At 37.6% G+C, this 15276-nt stretch overlaps 2 protein-coding genes across 7 annotated transcripts; one reads left to right on the forward strand and one right to left on the reverse strand.

The window, feature by feature from the left end:
- Positions 1-57: 57 nt before the first annotated feature.
- Positions 58-4580, reverse strand: LOC113578401 (putative E3 ubiquitin-protein ligase UBR7). Of its 2 annotated transcripts, none has more exons than XM_027011626.2 (11): positions 4326-4580; positions 3384-3517; positions 3148-3208; positions 2699-2794; positions 2443-2496; positions 2232-2337; positions 1979-2124; positions 1404-1604; positions 1004-1163; positions 751-812; positions 58-566 (listed from the first exon to the last, which is right to left on the reverse strand). In XM_027011626.2, exons 1-11 carry the CDS (start codon positions 4446-4448, stop codon positions 474-476), a joined length of 1236 nt encoding a protein of 411 aa, XP_026867427.2. In that variant the 5' UTR covers positions 4449-4580; the 3' UTR covers positions 58-473. The 2 variants fall into 2 exon arrangements, with proteins under 2 accessions (XP_026867427.2, XP_026867426.2); XM_027011625.2 differs by having other exon boundaries at positions 1404-1607.
- A 673-nt stretch (positions 4581-5253) lies between these two features.
- ttc8 (tetratricopeptide repeat domain 8) lies at positions 5254-12352 on the forward strand. 5 transcript variants are annotated; one of them, XM_027011636.2, is made up of 16 exons: positions 5254-5525; positions 6271-6300; positions 6579-6699; positions 6820-6883; positions 7228-7387; positions 7573-7662; positions 7758-7802; positions 7893-7978; positions 8162-8249; positions 8345-8455; positions 8561-8700; positions 8804-8820; positions 8917-8978; positions 9116-9238; positions 11327-11410; positions 11568-12352. In XM_027011636.2, the coding sequence occupies exons 1-16, from the start codon at positions 5406-5408 to the stop codon at positions 11682-11684; spliced, it is 1458 nt and encodes a 485-aa protein (XP_026867437.2). In that variant the 5' UTR covers positions 5254-5405; the 3' UTR covers positions 11685-12352. The 5 variants fall into 5 exon arrangements, with proteins under 5 accessions (XP_026867437.2, XP_026867435.2, XP_026867436.2 ...); XM_027011634.2 differs by having other exon boundaries at positions 8804-8978; XM_027011635.2 differs by lacking the exon at positions 6271-6300 and having other exon boundaries at positions 8804-8978.
- The last annotated feature ends 2924 nt before the right edge of the window (positions 12353-15276 follow it).

The following is a 15276-nucleotide window of genomic DNA, read 5'->3' on the forward strand; positions in this document are numbered from 1 at the left end:
CCTTACTTACATTGTCTGATTTATGCAAAAAAACAAACAAAAACAAACAAACAAAGCAAAGTTTCATAGCCTGAATTTAATCAGTGCATTTGGGCAAAACATGTCAGTTGCTAAGTCATTTCAAACACACTCTCCCCATTAAAAATATGTAGAACCTTCAACACCTTAAAACTCTAGCCAGCTAAAGAGCATCCGTGCAGCCTCACGCCCATCTCCTGTAGGACATCCACTACAATCAGCTCAGCATGTGCCTCTAGTAAGGGGAGAGGCATGCAGTCACACACAAGCAGCTTATTAAATGCAAAGGAACAATTTGGACTCTGACAAAGGCCTCTTCTGGAGCAGCAGTCACTGAAAAGGTGCTTTTACCCCCCCCCCCCCCTCATTCAAATGAGTGGTTACTAGAATGCTTCAGAAAAGAGAAATTGTAGCTCCTCCACAACTGAAATGAGAGTAACATGATCCATACTGACTTAACTGCAGTAGTACTGCCCAGGGCTAGACCGTCTCTTTTTACGAGACTGAAGCTCTTCAAAAAAGGTGCAGATGGCCTCAGCAGTCACCACCTGCAGTCACATTGAAGAACCGGTTATTTTAAGTCATTATGTTAACACACCAGCATTTCAGTCAGGGGCCAAAAAAAAATAATAAAAATTTGCTAATTCTCTCCAGATAAAGTACATCCTCGACATCATGATGGAATTATTCAAATCAAACATTTAAAATCTGAAAAGGTCTCGAACTACTTACCTTCTCCTGGTCAGCACACTGCTGAAGAAACTCATGTAGTTCAGCTTTCATGTCATTGAACTCTGAAACCACCAGAACCAGAATGAAACCACCATGCATTTTTGTTCTGAACACATACTAACAAAACCATGGTCCACATAGGAAGATTTTCCAACAAAATTACTATATAATGGCTTGTTTAAACAGATTGAATTAGGTGATCAAAGTAGCAAACTACTTCCTTTAGATCACAATGTTTATGCGCTCTCCTTACGGTAAATAAGCTCCAGCTGCTGGACCCGGTCCAGGGAGCTGAGGCAGGTCAGGAGCAGGTCTTCTCCCAACAGCGCCCGTGTCCTGCCCTTGTTCTCATATGCCAGAACAGTGTCTGTCTCGTCCAGCAGGAACTGAACACCTGCCTCTACATACACTCTCTGAATAAGACGTTTCAGATCAAAAAGTGGAAGGATATGGCAAAATCATGATTTTATTATAGATTCAAATTAGAAACAGAATACTTTTCTTAAACTTAGCTTCCAACTCATTTAATAAGACTTAATTTTGATGTCAACAAGCCACAATTTCCTAGCAATCTAAAGGGACAGTGATACTCTTATATTGAAAGTGTCTTAAATGGATTTCTGCATTAGCTTTAAATGGGTACAACAACCTACCTTGCAGCGTGTGCAATTGCAAAGCTCACTGCGCCAAGAGTAGGGCCAAAACACTGCACCCACCCCGGCTCTCACCGAGCCTTTGTCCTTAAGCTCCTGTAGTTTACAAGGTGCAATATCAAACTGGCACGTAGCAGGGTGCCTCTCCATCTCTTCATGTGTCCTCTTATGACTTTCAGCTTTAATTCCATTAGTAATAAGCTGCTAAAGCAAGAATACATTTTAATGTTTAGATCCCAAGTTCAATGCTAGGGGGAGGTTTCAACTCCCATGTCACATGTATGCCAAGCCTTTATTTGTACAGTAATTTCTGTATTAGAAATAACTTTAGTTTACACATTTTGCACCCTCTGCTGGCAAAAGAAACAACTAGCAGAGAATAGATTTGTAATGTATGGAAATACTCAGGATACTTTCCCCAAGATAAGTTTGATTGTTGAAGAAAGCTTCATAATACTTTTACTTGTTCAACTGCCTCTACACAATGCCACAAAACCGTAAGCAGTGGCAGAGTGTGCAGCGATGCCACAGCTCTATTGTCTTACACTTTCTCTATACACTGGCCGATTTCTCACCCTTGCTTCCTTTTGAAAGCCTTGGCTTGTGGAGGCCTCGTCTAGCACCGTCCTGCATGGATGCAGTGTTGCTTTCTTCCCTTCACCCTTCACCACATTCATATCCTCATCCTCTTTACAATGGCTCATGTGGCTTACAGGAGGAACTATAAAAAACACTCATTAGTGAAGTCTCCAAAAAAAAACAAAAAAAAACCCACACACCTCTGATTCTACACGTGCACAAATGTATGCGAGAACGCATTTTACCCACATGCAAAGTAAGAGGCATAAGTCCAGAGGAACGGAGCTCTGTTCATACAGCTCTCACACACCATTTCTAGTAACTCCTCTGACTCCATTACTGCACAGCCTAGGTGCTGAGAGAGAGACTCAAATATGACACGTACACTGAAAGAATAAATTGCACTGCACACACCATTAACATAACAAAAAGAAATCATATTGATTGTACAACTGCCTACCTTTGTGTGATACCAGTCTTCGCACACAACACACTGAATCATTTCTTCACCAACCTTCCACCGCAAGTACAGAGAGAAAACATTTGGAGACCAGAAACAATAACAGATAAGTTAACAATGGACCACCTTCACACATTAAAGATACTCACTAAAAGTGACTGACCTTTTTGTATATTTTAAAAATAGCAATGGGCTCCAATTCAGAAGTTCACCAAGCACTGAACTGTGACTGCTCTAGAACGGTCATGCTCCATACCTGATCATCATCATCAGGGTAAGGTCTGTCACAGGAGCAGTAGCGACCAAAGAAATTGTGATTATAAAGGTTCTTGATGTTCTGAATATCTTTTTCCTATGAATATTCAATAAGACACAGACACAACAAATGAGCCAATTATAATAATGCCATTATGTGTAAGATTTAAGTTCTATAGAGCACTTTTACAACTAAAGTGCATACTTTTCATAGGCAAAAAGATCAACATTGTACATACCGAAACACCCTACATTTGTAAAATATTCATATAAATAGCTTTATTTCTATCATAATTCACCACTCCAAACATTACTTATGTGTAAATTAGAATGTAATGGTGTGGGAGAAAAAAAATGCATTCATTCATTTCTGGAAGCCTAATTAACATTAGACTGACATTAGACAGATGTATTTTTCTGTAGAGACTGAAATGGCCACAATAAACGTACAGGATTCAATTTGCATTTAAATGAGCCAAATGTCCTGTTCCCACAATCACAGCGAAAGTTCCTGCAAAGGAGAGGAAAAAAAGATGGAAAAATTGGCCTAATTGTCAAAGCAACAAATTATCTAAAGAAAACTTTAATTTTATTAGCAAATAGCAGCTTTAGGTCAACACACGGGTAATATCACAGCCCTACAAAGAGAGGTCTTGGTTGTGCTTTAGTCTACTACCAGTCTATACCTTTTAGTGTACAGTTCAAAGACATCATGTCCATCATGACAGTTGTTAGCACAGGCGAGGCAGACTCCAGCTGGCGCCATTCTTTCAGTTGTACAAGTATTACAAGCAAAAACAGCCTGTCTTTTAACATATCCCTGCAATACAAAACAAACACAACTGATACATGCACTGACTAACACTGAATCCACAATCTTAAGGACAAAAATTTCAGTACCTTCATAGTTACTATTGTTCTACAGAGTCCCTGAGAGGCCACTGAAGAAATATTTTATTTTGTGGGCATGATGTGCCATTGTAGGTCAACATGTACCAAGGTCAAAACTATAATTTAAATGTTTAGAATAGTTTACTTGAAATATTTTCAAATGCTGATTTCAATTTTGGATATAGCATATTCTTTGAATCTATGGTTAGGGTTCCAACAATTACAATTACTTGTTTGGCGAACATGACCAAAACCTGTTTGGTGAGTGTTAAAATTATGCATTGGCCTACTGGTTAGAGGAAAATATAAGCAAGTCTCTAACACTTCCGAAATAGTACTGCATCTGGGATTATATTTCACATATAATAATACTGTAACGCTACACTTTAATGTCTAATTGTGCATTTATCCTGGTTTCTCACTTGATGCTTAGCAAATAAGAAAAATATAAGCAATAGTCAAGTGCATCCTCCAAATGCATTTCAGCTATTTTGTGATTAAGTGAATCAAAACGACTGCACAATGATTCACTCGAAACCTCGTAATAAAAAGGTGCGCCAATCGAGTTCCAGTTTCATGATCTCTATTGAGTATCTCGTGACCACGCTAAACTAACTCGTATGGACAAATTACTACATCGTGCTCACAAAATAAAAAACAGATTTCTTCCGTGGTGTGTCGTCAGAAACTGCCACTAGAGAAACATTACTGCGGTTATTCAGACGTTTCGCGCTCACCTGCGGATATGAGCAGTTATCGGGGTCGCTTCCAGCTAACACTGCAAGAGCCTCACGAATTTCATCTTCCTCCTGTTTCTCCACCAAGGACAAGGTATCTTCCTTTCCTTCATTAACAGCCATCCCTTTGAGCAGCCCACAAAAGTTAAACCACTCGTGAGCACTGAAAAATAATGTATGTAAACGTATCAACACAACAATATTACCACGTTGCTTGATAACAGCAAGACAGTAGCACACAACAGGGCTATAAACAAATCGAAACATGTGATTTCCGGTTTGTATCGCGACAGACTTTTGGCGGGAAATAAATTACTGAACGATATAGGTCTATCGTTTTTTTTGTTTGGTTGGTTTTTTTTGTTAACCTTTTCTATATGTCACGGAATAATAAAATAACTCTCATCAGGGTCGATAATAAAACATAATGCAGTATATTTCTAAACATAGTACAGTAGTGAGTTAAACCTGTAGAATTAATTAAATACAAAAGAATGCTGAATCCCACAGATATGTTTCTGGAAATAAAATTCTTTTTTTTTTATAAACATAACATTTCAAGAAGTTACAAGCAGTGTGACTTTTCCTCAGGGCTTTCGAACTAGACAAGCAAACACATATTTTGTACCACAAATTGGTAATAAAGCTAAAATAAAACAGTCGTACTTGTGTCACATTACCGAGACTGGTTTATGGAGAAAAACAGGGAATGACCACTAACACGCACCCCCCATGAATCAGTTTGAGAGTTAGGTAATGTAGCTATTGTATTAGGTGCTTATAGTCCACGTTCGGTCCATCATTCGACAACACTCTCCCTATAGAATAAAAACACTTATCATCCGGGTCTGGATGCGATGACATCATTAGTTTGTTTCACTTGTGTTTACTGACAGGCATGCGCATAGGTCCTTCCGGAAAAGAACGGTCTTCCGTTGCCGGGGTAACGGGACACCTGGTGGTTGGCTGGATTAGCTAATTGGATTAGCGAACAAGCTAAAATGGATACCGACCTAGTTGTTATTTAGAGGTTGTTTGCCAGTTAGTGAGGGAATATTTTTGGAAAACTTGTTCTCAAAAATGGAGGTTACGTTAACCATGGACCCCCTTTTTCTCGCATGGAGCTATTTCAGAAGAAGGAAATTCCAGAAATGTTCGAATATTTGTACAAAGGTATTAGAAGACAATCCATACGACCAGGTTAGTTTGTTAAAGTAATGTGTAGATGTCAGCCAAGATTGCTAGCTTGTTAGCTATTTTATAGCCAGCTACCTTGGTTGCTAGCTAACTACTTATTTCGCCTAGATTTATCTAGCTAGCTAAATCTTAAACTGTATTATATCTAACGTTTTCTAACCATGTACACTAACAATAGTAACGTAGTTGCGCATTTAACTAACGCTAAGTTAGCTATCTTCAAACAAATCTGTGGTGGTAGGTTCCAGTTAATTTAGCTAGTTAAATAGAGCACATCTACTTAGTTAGGTTAGCTAACCTAGCCATGCTTTTCTGCTAATTCAACAATGTCGCTGGTTAGCTAACTTAGTTACGCTACAGCTAGATAGTTAGCTAAAACCTAAGGTTGATTGCTTTACGTTGTTCCATACTACCTTCTGGGTACTCAGTTCCCTTCGGGTAATGGTCTTATTGTTCTATAAAACAAATTTTGTTCGCATCATAACTGTATGTCTTTAGCGATGCATCATTTGTTTGTATCATTTCCGTATGTTCATACTGATGCATTGGTTGGTTTTTCCAAAAAAATGTTCTTCCTCGAATAATTGTTTGTAAAATGACATATCTTTTTTATGTTTGGCATGGGATTATCAACAAACGGTCCTTGTAAACTTAAATTTAAGCGTGACAGAGTAAAGAAGCTTTTCTCTGTCTGTTAACTAGCTATATTTCATTTATCACTCCTCTCCCCTTAACAATTTTTGCAAAGGAACCTGATACTTCACTTCATATGGCTGAGGTAACAGATTGTTTTTGTCTCCTGTTTCTTTGCTCCTAGTTACCCCAGTCCCTATTGATATAGCTATTTGACTTGTCATGAGGTGTAGTAGAGGGAGGGTAATAGAAACCCAACTGTCACTCACTCCCACCACCTTCTACATTTCAGTCAGTGGAACAGCATATATTGTAAAATCTAATAGCAGTCTAATAGGTCTGTACTGAAGTAACATGATCTTCTTAGCCTAGATGAAAGACACATTGATGTAGTGTTAAACGAGTTCTTCTGATCACCTTAAGGCGGCTTGGAGCCTGAAGACAAGGGCTCTGACTGAGATGGTGTACATCGATGAGGTGGATGTGGATCAGGAGGGTATTGCAGAAATGATGTTGGATGACAGTTCCATTGCACAAGTTGCCCGTAATTTCTTTCATAAATCTGGCATCTTTTCTCACACATGATGTTACTAACATACCTTAAATGTATTTTATTAGGCTATCCCATACCCAAAATACCAAGATTAGTTATGTTTTGTGCCAGGCCCTGGAACATCACTGAGGCTCCCTGGTACAGCCCAGGGTGGAGGACCTTCTCCAGCTGTCAGGTGCATACATGTAAAGGAAAACATTGACTAGTTTTGTTTGTGTAGTTATATAAATTCACTGTATGTACCTTTTAAAACCAGTGTCACAGAATTAGAATTTCATTATTTGTGACTGTAGTAGCTATTTGATTGTTACTGGTGCTGAGAACTGCCAATATTATGCAAAGAACAAAAATAATATCTGCCTTGGCATTGTTTGTCTATGGCCATATGCAATGATTTGAATGGTAGAAGTTACAGGCTAAAGCAAAATAAAGGCTCAGATTTCAAGATGTTCAGGTTAAATCTAAGATGTAATGTGCTTGTTTGTGTATTTATTGCGTTGTTTGTTTAATGTGTTTAAGACCAATGACCCAGTCAGGACGGCCCATCACGGGATTTGTAAGACCCAGCACTCAGTCTGGTAGACCAAGCACCATGGAACAAGCCATTAAGACACCTCGAACTGCAAACACCACCCGTCCAGTTACCAATTCTTCTGGGAGATTTGTCAGATTAGGCACAGTAAGCTATTACAAACTGTAGTTTAAACAATGTTCAGAAATTTTGTAATGTTCTGATGTTCAGTATTATTTGATGTTTTCGTGTGCAGTCTTCCTAAAGCCATTCTTGTGCAGTTTTTGAAGATAGCTGTAAAACTGTTGTACATTGTTTCAAGCTTGTAATGCTCTTTTCCATTATTCTTTCAGGCTTCTATGTTAACAAATCCAGATGGACCATTTATAAACTTGTCCAGGTTAAATTTGACAAAGTATGCCCAGAAGCCAAATTTATCTAAGGTATTTTTTTTTTTCCAAACCTGTGAAAAATTAAATGTGTGCTACATTCAAAGTCTGTCAATTTGATCTTCATGAAGATAACTATCTTTCTCCAGACTTTATTTGAATACATTTTCCACCATGAAAATGATGTAAAAACTGTAAGTATTTTACTGGCACTCACTTAGCTGTTAGGTAATACTTGCTTGCAGTCCAAGTGTGCTTTCATTTCCTGTTGTGAAATGTTTTAGGCATTGGACCTAGCTGCTCTTGCCACTGAGCACGCACAGTTCAAGGACTGGTGGTGGAAAGTCCAACTTGGAAAATGCTATTACAGGTGACAGAGCCCACTGTTCTAACGACATAATTAAGCCTAACACATTCATGTAAATACTGCCCAGCATTTAGATTCTTATCTAGATCTTGAAGAACTTGTTTGACTGTTGTTTGTATAGTATTTATATTCAATTTATTATGTATATTGATTACCTCATTGGAGTTGAAGAGTTTGTATTTTCAGGCTTGGTTTGCACCGTGAGGCTGAGAAACAGTTCAGATCTGCCCTTAATCACCAAGAATTTGTAGATACATACCTCTACCTTGCAAAGGTACAAATCACCATTCTTTACTTTTATTGTGTTGTACCCCACCATGAAAAAACATGCCAAATAACAGAACTTGTTTGTCTTTGCCTGGATTACAGGTATATCGACGATTAGATCAGCCCATAACTGCCTTGAATCTCTTTAAACAAGGCCTGGACCATTTCCCACGAGAGGTGACTTTGCTGACTGGAATTGCTCGTATTCATGAGGCATGTATTGTTGTCTACAGATTTATGCATTAACAAATTAGATTTGTACTGTTGTATGCCTTTCATTCCCAAGCATAAGTAATTCAACATTTTGGTCACTTACAGGAGATGAATAACATCACTTCAGCCACAGAATACTACAAAGATGTCTTAAAGCAGGACAATACACATGTGGAGGCTATTGCCTGCATTGGAAGCAACCACTTCTACACAGACCAGCCAGAGATCGCCTTGCGCTTCTTCAGGTTATCTTTTCTTTTTGATGTGAAAGGAAGAATGTTACTGGATTTGGGAATTTGTACTGCAAGAGTTTTATTGCTTCTCTCTCTCTCACACACACACACACAGACGGTTGCTGCAGATGGGTGTGTATAACTGCCAGCTGTACAATAACCTGGGCCTGTGCTGCTTTTATGCTCAACAGTATGATATGACTCTGTCCTCTTTTGAGAGGGCATTAGCCCTCATTTCTAGCGATGAGGAACAGGCAGACGTCTGGTATAATCTTGGACATGTTGCAGTGGTGCGTGATTCTTTCTTTCTCTCTCAAAACTGATTTCTTGCTAATATGAACAGTTTTTCTGATAGAATTATAATTAACTGATCTTTTGAACCAGTTTTGGGACACATGCATCATTAACCATTTTCTCTTACCCACAGGGTATCGGTGACTTAACTCTAGCTTATCAGTGCTTTAAACTAGCTTTGGTTTTCAACAACGACCACGCTGAGGCATACAATAATTTAGCGGTGCTGGAACTGCGCAAAGGTCACATTGAGCAGGTAAGACATAACTTATCCCCTTTACATCACAAATATATATGCTAACCTTTAGTACTTGAATTGTACTACTTTAGCTTGTGATACTTAATGCAAAGTATTCTGAGAGAGTCCTGTCTCCCCATTCCCTGCAGTCTGCACATTGGTCTTCATTCACGAATACCTTCCTAAATGTTTTCTTAAATTTGTTCACAAGAAAGGTCCTAAGAAAAAGTGTGTCTGATTCATGATATGCTCTTAAACCGCAGAATTGTTCACATCTTTGTTCTTATAATGATGAATCCAAATGTCCTCGTAAATTGAAAGCACGTGCAAGTTGTTCCTAATTAGCATAAGTAAACGCCCCACAAAATCCCATAAAAGGGAATGAAACCACAGGGCTGTGCGCACACAAATCTGTGGAAGCTCTTTTCAACAACGTAAAAAGGTTTTGCTTAATTACAGGTCTATTTGTCAGAATTCCTATTTTATTTTTCACAGTTGACCATGGGTATCACTAGGCCTTTTTAATGTTCAGGATTCAAGCTCCCAATGGTTTGAGCCTAGCCATGAATTGTTTTTCTTCTAGAATGGCCAGAGATGAGTGAGAAATGGCTTTAAAAGTTAAAAACAACACTGGCTTGAAAAGTAAAAAATATTGTCATTGGACTTGTTTGAAAATGTTTCGGTGATGAGTGAAAAGGGCTATATTAGTACGTTTAGCGAAAACTGATACCATCATAACAGTACCTGTTCACATTCACTAGTAGTAAAAATTCATTTTTAGTACAGTTACCTATCTATAAATTAGTTGCTTTGCTTGTCCATCAATGACCTGAAATGTGTAAAATCTCCACCACAGCGCTTCTTTTTCTTTTGGAAGAAAGCATGTATGTCGATGTCATCTACTGCCTTCATGCTTAGTGAGTAGTGCTGAACAGCGCTGTTTTAATAAATCTGAAATGGAAAGTTCCTTCATGTCGGGAATCAAAACATTCAAGTCTTAAGCCCCAAAGGCCCTCTCCTAACAACCCCCTGTTCTGACTTTATTCCTTGCCATTCTTACTTTTTTTTTTTTTTCCCTATTTATTGAACAATGGAGACAGAATGATTGGATATTTTTATCATTACTTCGTTGATTATTGGGTGGCATGGTTCCCAAGAAACATTTAACTGAAGTGAATTTAAGTATTAGTGTAGTGTTTATTCTAAAAACATAATGCTTTCTAAAATGGCAATTACTTAAATATTACAAATTATCGAAATATTGTAATTTAAATCCTATATTATACAACTGTAGAATAGAAGACAATGAACAATTATTTTGCACAACCATGTCGTGCTTAAATGTGCGTAAGTGTGCTCTTAAATGTGTGTAGATTCTGTTCTTACCAAAGTACAAATCCCAAATAAGAAAACATTAATGAATGTCAGAATCTTTGTGAAAAATTAGGGTTTAAGAAGAAATTTCTTAAATTAGTGTATGAGGTCCAATGACATTCTGTGTTGTGGATGTACATTCCCTGGCAAAGGTCCTCATCAACTGCATAAAGAAATTTAGATGCACTCAATGTTGATATATGCAATTAAATTGTTTTGGACAGCAATTTACTTTTAATATTAATACCACTACAATTAGAATGGTGTCAATCAGGTGTCCTGGTTTCCCTGTCTCATGTCATTGGTTCATTTTCTCCATTCTTGTTTCAGTCCTTGTTCTGGTTTTCACCTCATTTGTATCACCTCTGCATTGTTAGTCCTCATTACCCTGTGTGTGTGCTGCTCATTGTTAATTCCAGCCTTTGTATGAAAAATACTAGCCACTCTGTGATTCCTAGTCCCTCTTTGTCATCTTGTGTTTGGCTTATTATGTATTCCCAGACTCTACGTGTTGACTCCCTGACCCTGGACTGTTCTAACAACTCTGATTATAGATTTGCCCTTAATAAATCTCACTCTTCTCAGCGTATGCGTTTTAATTGCTCCATGTTACAATTTACATGTTGGAGCTAAAGGAACAGAGACATTCTTCATACCAGAACTGGTGATTGTATTACACATGTAATGTTGATAAAGTTATGCTGCCCCATTCATACTTTTCTTTTCTTACAGGCAAAAGCTTTTCTGCAGACAGCTGCATCTTTGGCTCCCCACATGTATGAACCACATTTTAACTTTGCTGTATTGGCAGATAAGGTATGGAATATTAAACTCTTATTCTTATTGCCGGGCCTTCTCCATCAGAAACATGTAGGCCAATGATTAATCTAGATATCTGAAGGTGTTCCAAAGTCTAGTAGTTATTGTAATTAATAAATGATATATTTTGTGTGTGTGTGTGTTTTCATAAAAGCTGGGTGATCTTCAGAGTAGCTACATGGCTGCCCAGAAGTCAGAAGATGCTTTCCCTGAGCACGTGGATACTCAGCAGATCCTAAAGAACCTCAGGCAGCACTTTGCTGTGCTATGAGTTATATCAAGCATATAAAAGGACAGAGCAGAATTCAGCTAAATTATGTTTAAAGATGTTATGGAGTCTTGAGAAGTATAAAATATTAACAGGGTTAACACCTTGTTAGTTTTTTTTTTTTTTTTTTAAGAAATTTCCATAAGATGCTACATACAGAAGATGTAAAGAAAGGTTGAACATGGTAATGGACTTTGACCTGGTAAGGACTTTGACAGGTCCAATTATTTCACATAGACCTTTTTCAGATACAACAACCCAATATTTAACCCAGATTTACGTGCTGTCTACAGGTACACGGTAAACAAAACAACTTGCCAAGGGTGCTATGTAAGAGTGATGCTTAGCCAAAGTGACGATGTGTGTTTCCTTGCTGAAATATTTAGCCTTGCAAACATTTTACAACTTGCATTAAAAGGTTTCATATTTGGATTTACTTTGGCTGGATTCTGTTTACACTTTTCAACAAAATGTATCCCCAGTGACCAGATGTGGTAAAGAACCCTCTCTGGCCACCTTTAAATGTGGTTAAAGTGTGTACACGTGGCATTTCATATGCTTAAGTGAAATCTGAACATGATCGAACCACTAAATACACATGTTAATGAAAGGTGTAAACAGGCTTATTGTGTATAGGACATGAATAAAAATCGCATCTTGAAAAACCTGTATTAGGGTTGTTGTTGTTTTTCCATGGGGAGTGGGGGCTGTTAGCCTACATGTTTATGGTTTGCATGTTAATTAGCCACACCTGCATTAACTACATGTAATTATGTAAAGGTAATGTTATGTACAGTGTTTTTAAATGTTTTATATTTTAAAATATAGTATGAGAATTGTTTTATGTCCTAAATAATTTATTTCTTTAATTGTTTCCATAGAAATATACTTGGATGATAATTACTTGCTGGTGTTAACATGTGAATAACTAGATCATCATGGTATATTGTGGATTCTAAAGGGTTTTATCTATTTCCTTTTCACAAATCCATTTTAGTGGAAATGAACATGGTGCATCATTCCAGGCTTTCCATGTATTCTGGGTAGGATACACAGCAGCACAGTCCTCTATACCCAGGTCATCATTTGGTTCTCCATCCATCCAGTATCTACAAGAAAGGCAATAACTTTTACCCTTTGACCTCAATATAACAAAATGCAACATGAGCTGCTGGCATAAACTGTAAAGGTGATAAAGAAAATGACCATCACTGTAAATGAGTTTTAATTTATGTAATTACTGCAATTATGTATTTGCATATCATAGAAACATAAATTGACTACCCTTCAGTTAGAGTGGTCTTATTGAGCCATTTCCAGATCCCCTCTGTATGGTCATCCTTCAGTCCTATCCAAAATCCATTTCTATAACTGAATGGTAAATTGTATCGAAGTGCCTTTAAGGTGTCTATGATAAACTCCTGTGTTTAGGAACAAGCATATTGAATGGTTAACATGGTTAGTGGTTTGTAAGAATCTACTAAATGTCAGCTTATTAATATCAACCACTCACAGATTTGTTGGTAGACTTCAGCTGTTTGGGGAAAAGCCTGAACTGGACACAAACCCTTACAATCAACTTTATTGGAAACATTTTAGAAACATCTTGTATATGCTTCTATGCGCAGTTTGTGTTAGCCATCCTCCAACTCACCACAGGAAATCTTGGAATGTCAGACCACTTTTAATACAGTGATGAATCGGTTGTTAAAACATTGTGCATGACAATAGATGGCCTAGAGTGTATAATTGTACACTCAGGTGTAACTGGTAAAGTTACCAGTAAGTGTAGGTGCTACATTCTATTAAATGTACATCTCCCTAATGTGCCTTTGGCAGAAGTTTTGTTTTTCCTTATTTAATTATCCCAGTGTTCTCCCACACTTAATAATAGTTCTCATCCCTGTAGTCATATGACTGTCCACACAGTTATATGACAACTAGAAGCACTGAGAGAATCAGACAACACACACTTCTCCTTCCACCAAAATGTATAAAACCAGTGATTAAATCTTCTAAAACTGCTCACCAAACACTATAGAGAACCTTAATACTCTTGAGGGAGAGCTCTAACTATCCAGTTATGTCGCCATAGCCTTTAATTGGTAGCATGTATCAAAAGCGAAAAGTTCTGCCAGTCATTTTGTGTGGCACCATTTGCAGTGTAGTGATCATAGAAATATCTTTGGCAGGTGGATGTTCACAGTACTGGTGTGTAGTCTTTTTCCAGAAGTGAAATAGAAATTGAAACTACATGACACTTTCAGGCCTACAGTCATTAACAATATTTTTTTTTTTTTTTTTTAATGTATGAAATGGACATGAACACTTCTAATTTTTTCTATTGCTATGACATACTACTCAAGACTTTGTTAGGAAATAAAATACAAATTTAATCTAGTTCATTATATTTATGGCATTTGGCAGACACTCCTATTTAGAGCAACTTACATATTTATCACTATAACAGTACCTTTGCTCCTGGGAATGAAACCCATTACCTTGGTATTACTAGTACTATGCACTATATACCAGGTGCAGTAAATATTCACAATATGAGACAACAAAAAATCTATATTACCTGTTTCTCCTTTGTATCTATGACTAGTAAGTCTGCTCCTTTTTTTGTGCACTCCAGCCTGCCCCCAGCCCAGGACTTGCGTGAAACGGCATCAGACACAGCAAAGTAATAGCAGGTGTTGTTCATCAACAACCAGTTGGGTAAGCACTTCCCACAGTTGTCTTCTGTTTATGTTAAAATACAGAACTTTATTCCATTTAAGTTTACTCCTTATGTGAAAGCTTTGTATTTATGTGTGGGGGTGGGGGGAATATCTAACTTTGGAAGATGAGATGAATTAACAGTATTGATGAAAATAAGGATCACTGAATTAAACACCAAACTCACCAAGATTAGTGATTTGAGACTTCAGTTTTCTTTTCTCTTCCTGTAAGTCATGATTTTGTGAAGATAAATCATTCTTTAGCCTTGTCATTCTATTCATGTCCGACTGCAGAGAAGCTATAGTTTTTGTGTCTTCACTGTGCTTGTTCTGAAGTGCCTTTTTGGACTCAATAAGGCTGTTGTGTTCTGATTGGAGCTGGGCAAGTTGGGAATTTATTCTTGATGTGTTGAGAGACAAAGTGTTTTGACTCTCACTTGCCCTGTTAACTGTAGAAATAACAAGTTAGTTCTCAGCCTTGTGTCAATGGACCTATTATGGCCTATTATGTACGCCTACGATAATTTTTGTGCTTTTTGTGATGGAGTTAATATTTAGCATGTTATTATATACTTACTGTGAACACTCAATCCTGTTATAACAAGAACAAATACAGCACTCAGGAGCCCCAGAATTATAGCTGCCAGTCGGTAAGGCCTAGAGCTAAGTCCATCTCTGACAGTGAACCTGGACACTGGAAAAAAGAATGACTACACATAGTCTGCATTCAGAATTTTGTCAAAAATAAAATGTTTGAAAACTATATATATGTTCCATTTGCACATATAATGGGTAAAGCTATTGCCCTTTGGCTTCTAATAGCTACTGCTTTAAAAGTTGCTCTTTCCTCAGCACTTAGTCAGCTGATCATA

The sequence above is a fragment of the Electrophorus electricus genome, chromosome 13, assembly GCF_013358815.1.
Source record: "Electrophorus electricus isolate fEleEle1 chromosome 13, fEleEle1.pri, whole genome shotgun sequence".
In the NCBI taxonomy this organism is placed as follows: Eukaryota; Metazoa; Chordata; class Actinopteri; order Gymnotiformes; family Gymnotidae; genus Electrophorus; species Electrophorus electricus.